Raw genomic sequence first — 18,795 nt, 5'->3', positions numbered from 1 at the left:
ATGTAAAATTGGGTTTTAAATTGCACCCTAGTTTTATGGTTTGCATAAATGTTCTTTACTAGCTTGTTTTAAATGAACCAAATTTGACAGATTTTAATTTTGTAATTGGTTTTGAGATAAATCTCCTCAAAGGATAAATTGTTAATTTGAAAACTGGACTACTGAACATACTGTGTACAGAGTACAAAGTTATTTTTGTCATTTTCTTGTCTGTTCTTTTTGTGTGTGTATGTGCTTTAGGGGTGAATGTTCCTGAAGTTCCTTGTATCCCAATGCTAAGGCACCTTTATATGAAGTGGGTCAGACTCACTAAACCACAGCCGTTTAAAGACTTTCTTTGCATCAGCTTAAGAACTTTTGTCATGAGGAACTGTGCAGGTAATGGTACATGGTTATGATGGAATTAAACATAATGCTAAAAGAAATCCTGACAAACTCCACGTCTACATTTGTAGTGAAAATTATGCTATTTACTAATTATATTTTGTACTTACCTTGTGCATATAAGCATATCTTGTGTTTGATAGACAGTAGAAACATAATCAAGCTTAGGAAAAAAAACAGACTATCTGTGCATTCCATACAAGCACATTTTGTACTCTACAGGATTGTTATAATATATATCAGTCTTTCTTTTTAGGCTTTGATCCAAACATTAGGAATATTTACTCTACCTCAAACCTTTTTATAATGTTACTCAGCAGAACAAAGCCTTTTACTATCCCTGTCTATTGTCCTGCACTGTCAAGTGGTCGCTACATGGCTTCAAAGTTCTTAATAACCAGGGCCCCTCTTGATATCTTTATTTCTGGCTGCTTTCCAAGATAGGACTTCTTTCCTGGTCACATTTGTCTGTTCACTGCTCTGCATAAGTGCACTGCTTCCGAGTGTGCTGTTACACCATAAGATTGTTTTCTTAGCCTTCCTCTAAGCCTATGTACATCCATCAGAGTCTGCTTTTACTAATATGTGTCTTTCTCTTTTTTCCTTTTGATGGAGTGTAGGTAGTAGATACTACTTTGGTACATGATACATTCTGCCTTTTTATCCTTTTGGAATTATGTTCTGTCTCTGATAGACAAGGCCATGTCTTTTTTGATCTTTTCTGGTATCTGATACATTAATGTTCACATAAAATGTTTAAAGGTAGAGGAGTTTACTTGAGTAAATGTTCAGATTTTCATCTTGAGTTTTCTCCCTTAGCTATTCTGAAATAAAAATTATTGTGACTTAACTGTATTTGCAATAAATATTGCATATCTCGGCATTGTTTTTAAAAAATTCTTGTGTTGAATAAGTGTAAGTTTAACAAGCTAACACTTTAATTTGTAATAAGACATATAGATCATAGAGAACCAACAATAATTTGACTATCATTTTTTAAGATACAGAGTTTATTTTAGTTATTTTGAAAAGTTATCTTTAAAGCAGTTTACACTATTACAATGAATTTTTATTGTTGATTATTTTTTCCAGGACCTACAAATTCCTTGAAATATGTGCCCTTAGTAACAGGCTTGGCGTCTGCACGAAATTTGGAACACTTAGAAATGGTTCGGGTCCCATTCCTTGGGGGTCTTATCCAGCATGTAGTTGAAGACAGCTGGAGATCAGGTATTCATTTCCTTTGGTTACAAAGTATTTTTTTTTAAATGAACGTTACATTTTTATTTACAAGTCTTTAAAATAAAAAAATATTTAAATCAGCAATTTTGCTTTCTTTCTGGTGTGTTAGATTGAATGTAAATGTCCACGAGCATAAATACTCATTTCCTTTTTATGCATTTAAACCTTCTCACAAGAAGCAGTGGAGTGATCAGGCAGGTTTTCTGATTTGCTATTACGTACTGCTTTGTAAATAAGTAATACCCCTGCTTTATTTGGGATCTTTCTTAAAACTGTTACCAGAGAGTTCCATTGACCTCTGAAGAGATTTTATGACTTAGATGTCCTGGGCCTCGGAATCCCCTCTTGCCTGGTACTTGGGTATTAGAGTCATCTAACAGACTATGGCTCTTAAAAGAAAAACATAGTCTTGCATCCCTGAGCTACAGCTGAGAAATGTTATGTAACAGGGTGTGCCTTATGCCAGTCATCGTTGCAAAAAAAAAAAAAAAAAAAAACCAGATTAATTAAGAAATTAAATATTAAAAAAAAAAAAAAGTTTTTCCACCCCGGGCTACAGCGGAGAAATTTTATGTAACAGGGGTTGCCTTTTGCCCGGCCTCGTTTAAAAAAAAAAAAAAGTTTTTCCACCCCGGGCTACAGCGGAGAAATTTTATGTAACAGGGGTTGCCTTTTGCCCGGCCTCGTTTAAAAAAAAAAAAAAGTTTTTCCACCCCGGGCTACAGCGGAGAAATTTTATGTAACAGGGGTTGCCTTTTGCCCGGCCTCGTTTAAAAAAAAAAAAAAGTTTTTCCACCCCGGGCTACAGCGGAGAAATTTTATGTAACAGGGGTTGCCTTTTGCCAGTCATCGTTGAAAAAAAAAAAAAAAAAAAAAACCAGATTGACTTAGATAATTAATAGTTAGAAACTAAAAATCTAATAAAATGGAAAAGGAAGTAAAATGAATAAATAATGAAATAAAATGGACAATCCTCCAATACCATTGGTAATAGGTAAATGTGGTTAATATTGCTAAAATAGGTGTAAAGCACATTATAGGAAAATGGGAATGGACTAATACAAAGACCTTCACATAAGAGCTGATCCATATGGCCAATGACATTCACTAGACATTAGGGAGGTACAATTTAAAGCCAGAGTGTCACATGAACACTACCGTGACTACATGTATACATGATGTGTATGAAAAAGACAGCAGTGTTGGCCAGGTTGTGCATCAGCACAAGATGTTTGTAGAAGCATTGTTCCTAATGGACCCCAAATGGAGACAACCCAAATGCTGATCACTCAGCAAATAGGTCATTAGAATGTGGCATATTCATGTAGCAGACCTAGACTACTGTACCCCAAAGCAGTTTAGCAAACTTACAACCACTAGCTGTTTGGATAAATCACATAGCAGTGGTTAGTCAAAGAAGCCAGATACAAAAGAGTACCTGCTTTGTGAATTTTTTTTTTTTTAATATATAAAAGTTCAACATCTTCAAGCAAAATTCATTGAACTGTACATTTTTGGTATGTAGCTGTAAATTTATTTAAAAAAAACAAAACAAAACAAATAGGGGCTAGAGAAAAATAGGCATGTGGACCCAAATTTGGATCCCTAGGCACCCATATAAAAGTCTCACAGGAAGTATGCATCTGTAACCCCAGTGCTGGGACGCAGAAACAGATGGATGTTAGGTTTGCTGGCCAGCCAGTCTAGCTAAAACAGTAAACTCCAGGTTCAGTGAGACTGTTACAAAACAATAAGGTGCAGGATAGAGGGAGGTGTTCTGTGTTGACCTCTTGCTACCATACAGGCATGTGTACCATCCCCCCCCCCCCGACACACACAATAAAAATTAAAACTACAGAAATAGAAAAGACAAAAATGAAAAATAGTTGATGTGCTGGTCTCATTCTGTGATACACTGGAGGTTTAAGATTTGACCAGTAAGGGTCAGAGTCCCTTGTCTCTACTTTCTCATGAGTTTCTAGCTTTCTGCACTAAATGTCTAAATCTTGAGATTTTCAAATGCTCCAAGTATGTTATCAGAAGGAGTATTTTTTCATTTGTTTTTAGGAGATTACTAGTCTAGTAATAATTCATCTTGATGTTGATTTGACTGCAAGAGCATAACAAATTTACTTTTAAACAAGTAATTGTTTTCTAAGGTGTGGATAAATGCTTTACCAAGTTCTGGAGGTCAAACAATGCTTGTCTTTATTCTTTTTTCCTCTAACCAGGTGGCTTTAGGAATTTGCACACTATTGTTTTAGGAGCTTGCAAAAATGCCCTTGAAGTAGATCTTGGTTACCTCATCATCACTGCTGCACGTAGGTAGGTTCTTTCTTCACTCTGTGCCTTTGTCCTAGGGTTAGGATTTTTAGAAACATTGGGGGAATGTCTCTTTGTGTATGAAATTTGAGCATGCCTTATTTGTATTTAAGAGACAAAGGAACTATTTAAGTAGAAAGCAGATTGCATCATTTATTGGTAGTTTAAATTTTAGCACTAGTGACCATTTGATAGACCAGCCATCCCTAGAAGGGTATACTGCCTCAGAACAGAGAAGCAGTTGATCTAGGAGTACCTGAGTGTGACACCATAGCATTGGGGACACCGGTGTCTCACGTCCTCTCAGGAATCATCATTTCAATCTGTAGATGGCTTTCTGACTTGTTGATGATAATGTTTGCTGTTCTGAAGCCGGTGCTTTGAATTGGCTTTTCATTGTTGGACTTCTTCCATCTTCTGTTTGACTTCTCTTCATATCACTTGATGCTACATTTGCTGTTTACCACCTTTCAAAAAATCCGTTTATTAAAAATCCCAAATTTGGGTTTCATAGAACATTGATTACATATGAGTAAAATGAAACAAAACAATGCTGGTATTTTTACCTACCATAGAAGTATATTCTTCATTAAAATGAGGCACATGCAGCTAGCAGAAGAAAGATGTTAATGAGATGCTAGCATCAGGTACATGCTTCTGTTACTGTTCTTATTATTGTGTGTGTGTGTGCGCGTGTGCATGCATGCCATAACACGTATGTTGACGTCAGAGGACAAGTTTTGGGAATCACCTTTCGTGAACCCAACTCAGGATGTCAGGCTTACACAGCAAGCACTTAACACATGGAGCCACCCACCAGTCCTACACTCTTGCCTTGATCATACTTAAAAAGTTCTTACTATAGAATTCATTCATTACTACTTGCTTAGGTACAGTGTACTACTTGATAAGAGGCTGTACTTTATAGGACACAAATCCAAGTCTTTTTTCTTTTTTTTTTTTTTTTTAATCAGTAACATAATAATTCTGCTAAAGGCAGAGAATTCCCTGGTTTGGTTTCCCATTCCATCATCAGAGTTGGTTATCAGAATACTTAAAGAATTTTTTTTTTTTTTTTTTTTTTTAATATAAGGAGTTAAATTTATTGATACCTGAGACACTTTGGTAAAATTATAAGGAGGAATCTGATTTTGATGATTTTCTTTAACATTTTGCTTTATTTGTAGGTTGCATGAAGTTCGCATCCAGCCTTCTCTAACCAAAGATGGTGTCTTTTCTGCCCTAAAGATGGCAGAATTGGAGTTTCCCCAGTTTGAAACACTTCATCTGGGATATGTAGATGAGTTTTTACTGCAAAGTAAGCTTTTTGTTTTATTCCCTGGAATTACTGGAGGAAACTCACTTGACAAACTAAAATCCGAATATTATCTACCATCATTTTCGTGACTATAAGACAACATAAAGTCCTAATTGCTTGCATTCTTGGAGAAGACTTTTTTTTCAGTCAGAAACATGACTTTTTTTTCCCCCATCACCTCTGGTATTATTGTGTTATTGAGAATGTAGTGATTAGCAGTAAATCAACAGTATATCTGTATTTAGGTTTGCAGTTGTCTCCACTTTACTGTCCACATTTCTTTCGCGTTCTGCTTCATTGTTTTGTTTTCACAGAATGTCACCCCTAGTGTCATTTGTTGAATTTGATCTGCCATGCTTCTTGAAGCCTTTGATAGTCCCCGCATATGAAGTCCCATTCCTTGCCTGTTAAGCCTCCAGTAATGGGAGCACACAGTGGTCAGTATCCATTTCATGATAATTGCTGCTGCCTTGATAACAGCATTTTTAGTATGCCCTTATAACTAGGAACTCATTCCTTGGGGCTGGAATTAAAGTCACTCAGATTCATTATTCCAACTGTTCCCAAATGGCATTAATAAGATGTGTAAGAAAATCCCCACCACTGTGTTTTCATTCATTCAAGAGTCAGTTTGTTCCTCAGGTAATTTATAACAATTCTTGAACTTCCACTATCGCATCAGGTGGTATTTTGTTTCTTTTGGGTCAAATTTGCATTATAGAACATAGGTATAAATACTACTGTTCAGGACAGTCCAGGTCAAAAAATAAGACTACTTTCTCTTTGATTTTATTATATGTCATGATAGTAGTTACTGTATGCTTTTATTTCTTTACCTTCTTTATTGTTGTACTTCGCCTTAGTAGGCAGGTAGGTTATTTTAAATAACCATACCATCCTTTTCTAGACAACTTAATATTGCAATTACTTTGAATCTGTGTACCTTGGAAACTTATCAGGTTCTACAAAACGGCATTAAATGCTAAGGTAGTAAAGTAGTTTTTAAAAAAGAAATAGCCTATTGATCTCAGGCGTCTCTGGTTTTGAAGGAAGCTGCTAGCATTCCCTGTTTCTGTAGTATCTATGTATGAAGCTGGGAATATGTTCTTTCTATACCTTCATTTTCTGTTTCCTGAAAGCTCATAATGTAACAAATTTCCTATCTTCAGTGTGACCACCTTTAGATCTACCAAAGAGTTGTCTTTGAGTTGAGTTAAAAGTTCATTTGCCAGAGATATAGGTAGATGTTTGCTGTGTTTATAACCAGTTACATCCCTGTGGTGTTTCCTGTCATCACACATTTTCAATGGGATAAAAACACCTCACTTTCTCGACTGCCGTTGTCATGCGTTTCAGTACAATCCCTTTCATTTTCTTTTGTATTTAGTGGTCTCTTTGGGTTGGCCTTTTTATAAGCCATTCTGAGACTATTGGACCCTTCCATATGTCAGTTCTGCTTCTCCAGAGATTGTCAGGGATTCTGTTTCAGGACAAGTGCTAGGTTCCTTTTGAGAAACTGCCTTAAGAAGAGTAAGAAGGCTAGGGAGATTCAGTGGGTAAAGCACTTGCCAGGCAAGCATGAGGACCTGAATTTAGATCCCCAGATCCCAAATAAAGCCAGAGGTGGTAGTGCACTTCTGTAATCTCAGTACTCCTATGGTAAGATGGGAGGTAGAGCAGGAAAATCCCTGGAAGCTCTCAGGTCAGCTGGTCCACCAGTGTAACAGTGAACAGCATGAGACCCTGTCTGAAACAGGCAGAACAGAAGGGCTAACCCCTGAGGATGTCCACATGCCTTCCATGGCACACATGCACCCTCACGCTAGTCGAGAAGAGAAGAGAAAATAAATGGAGAGAGACATCTGCTCCTTCATGCCTTGTCATTTAGTCTTCTCAGCAGTTCAGATTTTGAAGCATCCCTCCAGGAAATTGGAGGGGTGGTACCCTGCAGAAAAAGAGAGTTAACTTTTTGGTAGAAAGTGTCTAGCAAAACAAATGGAAACATCACCTTTGTGTTGTAGCATTTATTGAGATTTGCAGTACCAGACTGGGGTGAGGAATGTGCTGAAAAGCAGATGCCATATACTAGAAAGAAAGTTGACTGGGGTTCACTCACCTAATGAAGACTTAGAGAAGGATCATTTCCATGGGTTTGTTATCTCAGAGCTTCATGTGAAGGTGATCACAACATAGAACTCAGTGATAATAGCCTTAAGTTCTAGAACTGTGCAGAGACAGAATTGAGGCCTACTTACAATGGTTAATCACAATACCATCTAATAAGATACTTTGCACGCTCCTACTTTTTCCTCTCTCTAAGGAAACAGTGAAAAGCCAATAACCACAGCCATACGTGATGGCAAAGGCATTTAGTCCCAGCACTAGGAAAGTAGAAAGAATGAGAATTGGGAGTTCATGGCCATCTTCTGGTATATAACAAGCCAGATGCCATCCATAGCAAAAAGATAAATACATTTATAGTTAATTTCTGACACTTTTAGTAAGTAGTAGTTTTTTCTCTTTGCTGTCCTGTAAGCTGAAGAGAAAAGAAAAACATGAATTCCAGATCATATGGTCAGGGTATTGAGAGTTATGGCCAATAGGAAACCTGGAGTAGGAACAGGATGCGCTGAGGGCAGGGCACGCATTTGTCATGTTAGGGTACAGTGTTTCTATGGACAGCATCCAGGAAACATGTCTTTATACATGCTCCAGGTTAAAGATAGGTTGCTGTAATATTCAGACCAGTTTCACCCACAGTGATGGAGTTTTCTTTGTAGTGTTTACCACTTAATTACAAAGACTATGAGAGAGAGCCGAAGCTCTTAGATCCCTAGTACTGTGCTGGACATTGAGGATATAATTGAGCTAACTAGACTTTTCCTTTTGTCCTAAGACAAATAGACCGTCTTAGAGAATGAGGGCCGCGGAGGTGAGAATGATGACATGCAAGAGCTGAGTATGGCTCCAAGTGGCATGATTTAGGATGAAGGATCCTTTTACTTACTCCCCTCCCTAGACTGGCTTGGGCAGTGGCATGTGTCTTGAGTTAGAACTCCACTTCTGCTCATGTGCGCTATGGGCTCTGAAACTAAATCTGATTCCTAGTTTCCCATAGCCCCAGTGAACTCCAAAAACTTGATCCTTATACCATGAGATAGTTTGCGGGGTTTTTGTTGTTGTTGTTTTTCTTGGAGACACAGTCTCCCTGTACCCCTAGCTGGCCTGGAACTTGCTGTGTAGACCAGACTGGCCCGGAACTCACAGAGATCCTGCCTGCCTCTGCCTCCTGAGTGCTGGGGCTAAAGGTGTGTGCCAACACACCCAAGGAGCGCTGCATTTTTATGATTCTATTTTTCTTTTTAAAAGATGGACCTAAATCTTCCTAGTTGTAGGAACCAGTGCATCTCTCAGTTACGCTTTAAGAATTTTGCTTTTCTCTCCTTTTCTAAACAGTTGCATTTTTTTTTCTAATTAGCTATCCCTTGACTTGTAACATAAGTTCTTGTTTTGTACAAGAAGTTCTATCTACCGTACATTCAGAATGCCTTATGTAAAATGAAAGCCAGGTGAATGGTGAACACAGGTACAGTAGAGCAGTCTAGTTGCATGGGAAGCTAAGATAGCACTTTGGCAACCTCCCATGACAGAGACTTTCTTTGAAATCTATTTCTCTTTCTAGGCAGAATGGCTAATGCAGATTTGGTGAAGTATGGACTGGCTGATGTGGTAGAAAATCCTGGTATCATTACCGATATAGGAATGAAGGCAGTCAATGAAGTTTTTTCCTGTATCAAATACCTGGCAATTTATAATTGCCCCCATCTACATAATCCATACAATTGGATCTCAGGTACTATAAACTTTAACATGCTATTATGTTTTTTGGTAGTAAAATAAAATGTCTTTATTTTCTATGTGGTTGGATTACCTTCCTGGTATAAAATGTACATATTTTATAATCATATATTTTATATATTTTGTTCATAACAAGTTCTGAGAGCCATTAATAAATGAGTTGGATAGATAAGTAAATTCAGTGCCTCCTGAAAATTGTAAGGCTCTTACGACTAGAAATTTGCACTGTCTGCGTTGTAGACTTAAGTGCCCAAATCTTCTTGTACACTTCTTTGCTCATAAGATTTAACCCTGAGAATTACTGCCCAGGACCCTAGGACATTAGGACATTATCTGTGTTTACTTTGAGTTACCTTCAAGATGACATATCACCTGAAAGGACAAAGTAGGGATGTGTTTCTAAAACCTTTATTTATGTGATATATTAAACGTTAATGTGGTGAAAACATCTATGACTACTCTGTTTCTACCTTCCCTCATGTACAGAAGTGACTTTTGTACTTAATGTTTTTCCTTAAGGCATGAGTTCCTTTTCCTTTCTGAAAAAGTAATGCTGTTTGTTTTATTTGTTTTAAAAGTCCTTAACTGTCTAAATTTACAAAGCTTTAAATAGATTTAGAGCTAGAAGATGTTTTTCTTGTGATATCTACTTTAACCAAAGACCCTTGCACACACCTACCAAAACACTTGACCTGTGCTGTCAAATCTGCTTCGAGGGTCTGCATCTCCTTGCTCGAGGCTCTTAGTGCCCGTGGTCCTCTGCTCAGATCACTTGCCAGAGTGGCCATGTCTCACCTGTTGGAACTTAAATTCTGTCATTGGCCCAGCCGAACCACGATATTACTGGAAAATAAATGAACTTTAGGATATAGTGGGTATAGATCGCTTCAAAAAAGTAACATTTATTGGATTTTTGGTTTGTTTTTCTTAAATACAGAAGAGTATAAAGAAGAAAACAAAAAGTGGCTTATAATCCCATCACTCAGAACTCCTGTTAACACTTAAATTAAAGTAATACATGTACTTGATAAATTTCAGACAGTACAGAAAGGTACAAAATGAAAAAGTCTACTCTCCTCAAGGTAACCATCATCAACAGTTTCTTGTATATTCTTCTGGACAAATTACTTTGTGCATATTATGTCCTATAGCATTTAAAATGATTTCTATATAAAAGGATCTTCCTATATATACACTGTCCTGTACCTTATTTTTTGTACTGTGTTTGGAGAGCTCTCCATATCAGCAGGCATATTCAGCTTTTTCATTCTTTTGAAATAGGTGCATACTGTTCTACTAAGTGAATGTGCCATCTGTTGAAGGGCATGTAGGCTGATGAAGAGATCACATTTAGATCAGGGCTGACATAGCTTCAGGTTAATGTTTCCCAGGCCATGTAGTTCTCACAGTGAAATTAGCTGCAGAAGTCGTAATACGGAGTCATCATGTCTTAAAGATCATGAAATAAGGGAAAAGTTAGTTAAAGAAAAAAGATTTGAAAATCTTTTGTGACCTGTAGCAAAAATTCATCAGTAATGGGGAAAGTGATACACAAATTCTCTCGGTCATGTCATTTCTTCAACAGACCACTCTAGGTGGACACGACTAGTTGATATCAACCTCGTGCGGTGCCATGCATTGAAGCTGGATTCTTTTGGCCAGTTTATTGAATTATTGCCCAGCCTGGAGTTTATTTCGCTGGATCAGATGTTTCGTGAGCCACCCAAGGTGAATCACAGTTGAATTTTAATCTTTTTGACATGAAAGAAGAAAAACAAAACAAGCTGTGGTATTTTTGTTTTTAATAATATGTCTTTATACTGTTATAGTTGGACTTTTTACTACCAGCCTGATTGAAGGCATAAAGTTTATAATCGTGCAATACTTTCTTGATTTTCTTTTTAACTTTTACAAAAACTTTACTGAGAATTTCATACATACATATAAGGTGTTTTGATCCAATCCATGCCCACTCCCTCCCCTCCAACATTCCCCCCTCTGAAGAGGTAACCCTAAAATCTTTTAAGGATTAGATACAAGCTCCCAAATACTTTTGACATTTTGACATTTTTGGCCTTTGGAACAGAGTATGTTGCTAACAGGCCCAAGGACATTTTAACTTTTAGCCAAGAAACTGGCTACATTTCTTTGGGGTCTTTTTCCCCTCACTGTCTAGCCAGTTCCTGCCTCCTAGTCTTGCCTTCTTGTTCTTATAAGTGATAATAAGGGTTCTTCAAAGAAGGGAAAGGAAAAAAGGGGAAGCTGTTTCAGTTCTGTAAATTAATTAAGATAAAGGGGAACCTGCAAGTATGAGCTAGGAACTATTTCTACTTGTAGTATTTAGAAATTTTTCTTACTCAGGAACTCACCAAGTCCAAATAAGGACTAGGAATTTATATTAGAAATTTTACTTTGCTGCTATCTCTTCTAATAATTTCTAATATTCTAGGAAATCCAAGGTGGCCCCGTTGTACAAAATGTTATTTTAAAACTGCTTCATAGATAGATAGATAGATGTCTGCTCTCGTCATATGTTTTATGTTTATGGTTACTAGTGGTTCTATCCCCACTATTGAAGCAGTACGGTATAATGGAGTGAGCAGAGGACTCAGTCACAGAATTCAGTTTCAAGTCCCAGCTAAACCACTTATACTGTCAGACAAATGTCTTCCTAGTGTGTACCTTGTCATCTATAAATGAGGCTAGTAATGCTTTACCTTGCTTGAAGTGAGTCTTAAATGCTATCATATATATATGTATGCATGTATGTATGCTAAAGCATTTTGTTACGTGGTACCTAAATACTAGTCCTTATATAAAGACAGAATGAAAGGTTATGAGGCATTCTGCACTAACTCAAATTAATAAACATGTGGTTTGATTTTGCCTAGGGCTGTGCTCGAGTTGGTCTGAGTGCAGGCACAGGAATTGGGGTTTCCTCAGCCCTTGTTAGCAACCAGAACTCCAACAATGACAATGATAATAATGCCCAGAATAATAATGCTAACATCCATGACAACAATCACCATCACGCAGATGATTCAGATGAGGAGAATGACTTTCGGCAGGACCTGCAACCAGGAGAGCAGCAGTTCGCAGCTGATGGTAACCGAGGTCTTCTGTGAGCTCCAGATAGAAATGAGTTTTGCTTTGGTTCTCTGACCCCAACCTGTTCTTTTTCCCTTTCAACTTGCCACTCTCCACATTAGGGAAGCTAGTTGACAAGCAAATGAAAGGAAGGTTAAAATTTTCCTATTGACTTGCTTGTTTCCAAAGCTATCCTTGTCCACATATTGAATCTGTGAAAATGCAGAGAATGGGAGGGAGTGATAGATAGGATTAGAGGCTAGTTTATCTGAGATTTAACTTTGAGGGTTGTGGCAAAGCAGTCTCTCTTTCCCCCTCCTCCTCCCCCTCCCTCTCTCCCTTCCTCCCTTTCTCTCTCTCCTTAATATCTTTATTATATTTTTATTTATTGGTTTTGTGTGTGCGCATGTGTATGTTTGTGTGTAGAGGTCAGAGGACAACCAGCAGAGTTTGGTCCTCTCCTTCCACCATATCTTTCTCTGTAAAGTCTCATAACTACCCAGGAGATGAAGTATATGGGCTAATAATGGCCCCTGAGATTTCAGCTGTGTAATTATCCAATTCTTTCATATTGACTGAACAGCTGCTGTGTGCCAACACATATTAATAAGCTCCATCTGCCCTTCAGCTGATGAGTAAGAATAAGCTGAATTGGTTTCCTTTCTGGTTTTCCAGTTTCTCAGTTAACCCATAAAATCTACAAAAGGATTCTTTCTAGCCAGCTTTTTGTTGTGCTTTTTGTCCATTCCTCTGGATGTAGTAACTAACTGGAACTAGGACACCCTGAGATTATGTAATGACTTTGATAATGAAGGGCCTCACCAGAGAATCCTGTACACCCGGCCTACCACCTCCCCACTTCTCTGTGGAACTCTGTCTCAGCTAAGTCATTAGTGACTGGCCTGTCAAGCCTGCTGGTCATCTTACTGGACATCTGAATAATATTTGACATTCTGTCTTCTGCTTCTTTCTTTTGATACTATATTTTTCTTGGCACCTCTGTAGCCATTTTCCTGGTTTTTCCCTTACCTCATTCACATTCCTCCTCAGTTTCCTTTGTACCCTTCTATCTCTTTGTCCTTTATTTTTAAAAATTTCATTTTCATTAAGATCCATGACATTAGTACCATTATCTGCGGTTGAATTCCAGATCTTTTTAAAAAGCCTTGAACTTTGTGCTTCTTTGAAGTAAATGAGAAAGATATTTGGCTTTTAGTGTTTTTTTTGGTCTTTTTGAAGCAGGTTCTCCCTGTAGCCCCATCTGTCCTGGAACTCACTATGTAGACCAGGCTGGCCTTGAACTCACAGAGATCCACCTGCCTCTGCCTCCCAAGTGCTGGGACTACAGGCCTGCACCACCACGCCCGGTTGAGAAAGATACTTGGAAAGAAGGGACTGAGTTAAGTGTCTTGAATGTTGGCTTAGAGGGATTTGAATTTAATTTTGTAAACATCTGAAGTCAGCTATTACTATCGGCAGTAAATTGAAGCTTATCTACAATTTTTCATGGGACTTATCCTTTGGAATAATGTGAGGATGAAATCACATGTTCTTATTTGTTGAAAGACTGTAGGTGTGGTGAAGACTTTTTGATGAACATGAAGAATTAAAATGCTATCAAAGTATTATAACTGTAGGTTATTATATACACATACACACACACACCACACGCACGCATGCACGCGTGTGTGACAATCCAACCTCTAGAAAATAGAATGAGGAAGGTATAGTTTGTGTTTCCATGCTTGATATAGACTGAGCAGGGCAGCAGGTAGCACAAGGCTCACTGTTCATAAGCTAATTGCAGGGTCCTCTAGTAGCTGGCTTTCATTATCTTTAGACAAGTAGCTTAGAGGGAGACAAACCATATATATAGCCTCATTGGTAAACATCTTCAGGGGATGAGTACATTTTTTGTCTCAACTGTGTCCCTTTTTCAGTTTTTGTCTTCCAGTAATATACTTTCTCTAGCAAATAATCCTTTCTCACCTGTGATTTCCTCTTCTGTAGAATAGTGGGCACTTCTTTTTAATGTCTCTTCACTGAAGCAGTTACAGGCTGTTCTTTAGAAGGGGTCTACCAGTCAGTTTTACATGCAGCTGTGGTTCTCTGTGTTTTCCTTGGTTTTTACTTTGTTTATTTCTGTTTAAGCTTTGAATGAGATGGAAGACATGGTACAGGAAGATGGAGAGGTGATTGCTGAGAGTGGAAGTGATAGACCAGCTCACAGTCAGGCAGTTCTTCCTGTGGATGCAGATGAGGAGCAAGCAGGTAATCATGGACTCTTCCACATTCATCATTCTGGAAATTGGAGCCTGAGTACAGCAGAGAATAGGAATCACTGAGAAGGTTCTCTAACCTTGCAACTACTCATGTGTTGTATGCGATTTGATGTTGGGACTTGTACTACGTCATTGGTATCCCTCTTACCTAAGGCACATTTCTCTTGCTAAAGTTTTATTTTTTCCTCTGTAGCTGCAATGTCAGCTGCTTTTTCTGTGTAGCTGTGCATGGATGTAGAAAAAGAAAGCACTTAGATTGTTGATGGAAAATAAACAACCTGATGAAATACCCTGTTGGTACGCTTCCCTCATTTTAGAGAGGAAGAAGAGCAGGACACAGGCTGACCTGGTTTAGTAAGTAGACTGAAACCTGGTCTCTGGCACTGATTTATGGCAGGCTGCACTCACGGGCCTTTAAAAATACAGCCTTTTGCATTACTGATAGGAAGACATGTTTTTCAAAGGTGAATGACAAGCTCATCACTACTTATTGAAAATAGTGTTGCTTTGCTTTAAGTGTCTTTCAGATGCTGTCACTTACTCAGCATGCACTGAGTCTAACTTTGCATCACACAGTGTGACAGAAAAAAGAAAGGCAAAGTTTCCTGGTGCTTACAGTTTATGAGTGGAGCTTATGTTAGTCTTGTCAGAGCTGAAGGGTTAAAAGTTCTATTGCCAAGCAGATAAAGAAATTTTTTATATAAATGTATATACTCCCCCAAAATAGCATGTATCTGACCTTCAGGATAAACCTGTGATTAGTTAAAGAATGGGAGCTGCTCACTGGTCCCCTATGTTTCTTCTTTGCCTTGGCTCCTATATTTGCAGAACTGGAAAAATGTATAGCCTAGTTTTTAAATTATTATAACTGTTACTTTATTTTTTTATTATTTATTTTTATGTGTATGAGTATATTGTTTGCATGTATAAAAGTGCACCTATGTCATGCAATGCCCACAAAGGTCCAAAAAGAGTGTTGAATTCCCTTGGAATTGGAGTTACAGATGGTTGTTAGCCTCCATGTGGGTCCTGGGAATTGAACCCGGATCCTCTGCAAAAGCAGCCAGTGTTCTTAACAACCGAGACATCTCTCTAGTCCTGACTTTATTTTTAGTTGATTTATTCTACTTTTTGAAATATTGATTGTAGACTAGAGGCTGTATGATCTTCTGTTTAGGTTTGCCTTTAGGGATATGTAACATTGGTTGACATTCTAATCATACTTCCTGTTGTCATAATGCTTTAGAGTTTATATGCTTTCTCAGAATCTCATGCAGGTATTTGTTAAAGTGAGTGACAGGGGAGGCTACACAGACAAAAGTGTCTCTGACCCTAGGTCTTTGGAAATAGTACCTTCCATGAGAGGTTTCTTGGGCAAAGAGTATTTGTTAGTCTTCTGCTTTTTGTTTTAGGACCTAGTGGTCTTCAACGTGTGGTAAAACCAACCCCAATAACTGTTCATGATTCAGAGAGTGATGATGAAGAGGACAGTCTGGAACTCCAGGAAGTCTGGATTCCTAAGACTGGTGCTCGGCGCTATTCTGAACGGGAAGAAAAAACTGGAGAATCTTTACAACCCAGGGAATTGGCAGGTGGGTGGTGTCTTACCCTGATCGGTTACTCTAAGAGCCGGTACACTTGGTCTTTATAGTGTGCTCCTACTGCAGCTTATGGTACAGTTTGCATAATCCTTATGAAATGTGATAGGCAGAAAGGAGGGCAAGAAGAGAGTCCGAGTGATACTGTTGTGGGCATATGTAGTATAACAGAAATGTGGGGAGGGCAGTGAGAGTTAGGAGTCCCTCAGTGGGGCTGTAGGTGGCTGTGGCATCAAGATCTTAGGGACCAGCAAGAGGCCTGTAATTCTAAAAGGGAGGGGGTGGTAAGTATTAAGTAGAGCAGTGAAGAAAGAGTCACCTATTCATGCTTCTGTCCAGTTGTAGTTAGTGAAAGTTGGTGGCTGGTGTAGCACTTAAAGGAGTCCTAAAATACAGAGTATTGTTTTTTCCTTTGTTTCTGTGTTTGTTTTTTGGTGATGTTGGGGTTTTGAACACAAGGTGTTGAGCATGCTAAGCAAGCACTCTACCACTAAGCTATATGTCCAGCCCCCTAAAGTATGTTTTTGTAATTTCTTGCTGCCTTTTAATCTAGACAATAACTTATTCCCTTTGCCTTACTAAGAAGCTGTATTCTCTTAACTCCGGCTCATACTTCTTCCTTGTCTCTTCTCTCAGTTCTCAGAGCCACATACTCACCACTTTTAGCAAAGGATAAAATTTTTTCTAAATTGTCAACTCATTTTCCCTACTTAACTTATTAATATGTTTGAATTCAGCATATAGGTATCATTATATCTGAATTATGTATGCAAAGTTCAGTTTTTTTGGATTAGAACAATTTACTAACCACTGAAAGCTTGTTCCGTTTAAATTCAGATAGTACACTGTGGTTGAAGAGTCTTTGTGGAAACTAAGATTTAGGGAAAAAAAATGTAACCAACTGATTAACTTAAAATATTTCCTAGAAAGTTCAGTTTCTAAACTAGACAACTAAAGTCTTTATTGGCCAGACAAAACCTTACTTGTTTATTGCATTCTGTAGTCACTGAGTCTTACTGGGCTTTGGGGACTTCACTAGGCACTGTGTGAAGGTTACAGGATGAATTAAGTCCTGCTGTTGTTCTCTTTATGGAACCTTTAGTTGAAGAGTCAGGTTGGAAACATGGATAGCAGTGTTTTGGGGCCTATCCTGTAATGGCTTTGGAGTAGGGTGCAGAAGGGATTGCATAGAAGTTCGAGGTTAACTAGTTGGTTAGTGCAGAGGCCACACTGTGAAGCAGTATATTGAGAGAAATGCTGGGCTGGGTGCAGAATGTAGGTGGAGGGACTAAACAGAAGGTCAGTGTAGAATCACGACATGGTAGGCCTTAAAGGCTGAGCCGAGAAACAGACAGACACTAGGAACCAGACTAGAGTTTTGTAGCAGTGAAGTGATGTGAGCACTGTCACACTTTAGGAAAATTAGTCTACATTGTTTTCTGTTCCAAATTTGCTCTTGCCTTTTGTCCAGAATTTGTACTGAAATCTTTTCTTTTCCTCGGGCCGTTCTTCTTTTTCTGTAAGCAGTAAGTGGAAAAGGCAAGACTCCACTTCGAAAGAGGTACAACTCCCATCAGATGGGCCAGTCGAAGCAGTTTCCCCTCGAGGAGAGCAGCTGTGAGAAGGGCTGTCAGGTCACCAGTGAGCAGATCAAAGCCGATATGAAAGCAGCTAGGGATATTCCTGAAAAGAAAAAAAACAAGGATGCTTATCCCAGCTGCAGCAGCACCACCACCAGCACAGTGGGAAACTCCAGCTCACACAGCACTGCTTCTCAGAGCCCTGACTTTGTAAGGACGGTGACCAGCGGGGGCTCTTCCGAGCCTAGCCCTACAGAAATGGATGTGTCCAGGCAGTGTGTCTGCTCCCCCGGTGGGTCAGAGGACTCTGAGGCCATGGATGCAGAGAGTTCTGTCTGCCCCAGATGCTGCTGTCGCAGGCCCCAGGAATCCCAAAGGAGAACTAGCAGGTGTTCTGATGAGGAACGTCCTTCAACCAGCCGAGCCTGTGTTGTGAATGGCCCGGATGGTACGAGATCCGCCTTTTCCTATAGGACTCTGCCACAAGGGGGGTCTTCAGGCCCAGCGCATGATGAGAGGACTAATGGGAGTGGCTGTGGGGCTACAGGTGAGGACAGGAGGGGGAGCTCCCAGCCTGAGAGTTGTGACGTGCAGTCTAATGAAGACTACCCTCGGAGGCCCCTAACGAGGGCCCGGAGCAGACTGTCCCATGTACTGCTGGTATCTGAGTCAGGTATGACAATGCTCCCAGTATTAGCACCTGCAGAGTAGGGCTGGAGAAAGGCCTGAGCTTGTTCCATGAGTTTTCTTATACAAAGCTAGTTTATAGTAAATTGCACTGTCTTTGGGGATTCTGTGGATCACAGAGAGCTTGAAATAATTTTTAAGACACTTGTGGTGGATGGGGTTGTAAAGCACTTTGTGAAATATTTGATCCAAAAAACTTAGACTAGTGTAGCTTTTAAGAAAAGTTAACCTGTATGTATTTTCCCTAAATACAATATTGATTCTGTTGTCTAAGCCCCCGTAGGGGAACGTGCTCCCATCCACCAGTTAGGGATTCCTATGGAAAGACTTAGATAGGAAAGACTTAGAACTTAGGCAAAAGGACTTGAGACAGCTGGCCTGGGACACGTGAGCTCAGCAGTTTCCTGGAACTGCCTCTGCAGTGTTTAGTGATTCCC

At 39.0% G+C, this 18,795-nt stretch overlaps 1 protein-coding gene across 13 annotated transcripts in view; it reads left to right on the top strand.

The window, feature by feature from the left end:
* Nucleotides 1-18,795, top strand: part of Fbxo38 (F-box protein 38) — a 55,627-nt gene that overhangs the window by 20,921 nt on the left and 15,911 nt on the right. For 7 of the 13 annotated variants that reach the window (XM_017797038.2, XM_017797039.2, XM_017797037.2 and 4 more), the window contains 10 exons: nucleotides 241-378; nucleotides 1,477-1,614; nucleotides 3,858-3,951; nucleotides 5,136-5,266; nucleotides 8,949-9,119; nucleotides 10,710-10,852; nucleotides 12,016-12,229; nucleotides 14,363-14,482; nucleotides 15,906-16,085; nucleotides 17,616-18,344. In XM_017797038.2, coding sequence (XP_017652527.1) covers nucleotides 241-378; nucleotides 1,477-1,614; nucleotides 3,858-3,951; nucleotides 5,136-5,266; nucleotides 8,949-9,119; nucleotides 10,710-10,852; nucleotides 12,016-12,229; nucleotides 14,363-14,482; nucleotides 15,906-16,085; nucleotides 17,616-18,344 — 2,058 coding nt within the window. Of the gene's footprint in view, nucleotides 1-240; nucleotides 379-1,476; nucleotides 1,615-3,857; nucleotides 3,952-5,135; nucleotides 5,267-8,948; nucleotides 9,120-10,061; nucleotides 10,207-10,709; nucleotides 10,853-12,015; nucleotides 12,230-14,362; nucleotides 14,483-15,905; nucleotides 16,086-17,615; nucleotides 18,345-18,795 lie in introns of all 13 variants that reach the window. The other 6 variants (XM_029561385.1, XM_008828668.2, XM_029561380.1 and 3 more) reach the window with 6 other exon arrangements.

Source organism: Nannospalax galili, unplaced genomic scaffold, assembly GCF_000622305.1.
Source record: "Nannospalax galili isolate Female #2095 unplaced genomic scaffold, S.galili_v1.0 scaffold4514, whole genome shotgun sequence".
NCBI lineage: Eukaryota > Metazoa > Chordata > Mammalia > Rodentia > Spalacidae > Nannospalax > Nannospalax galili.
This window is presented reverse-complemented; position numbering and strand designations above follow the sequence as displayed.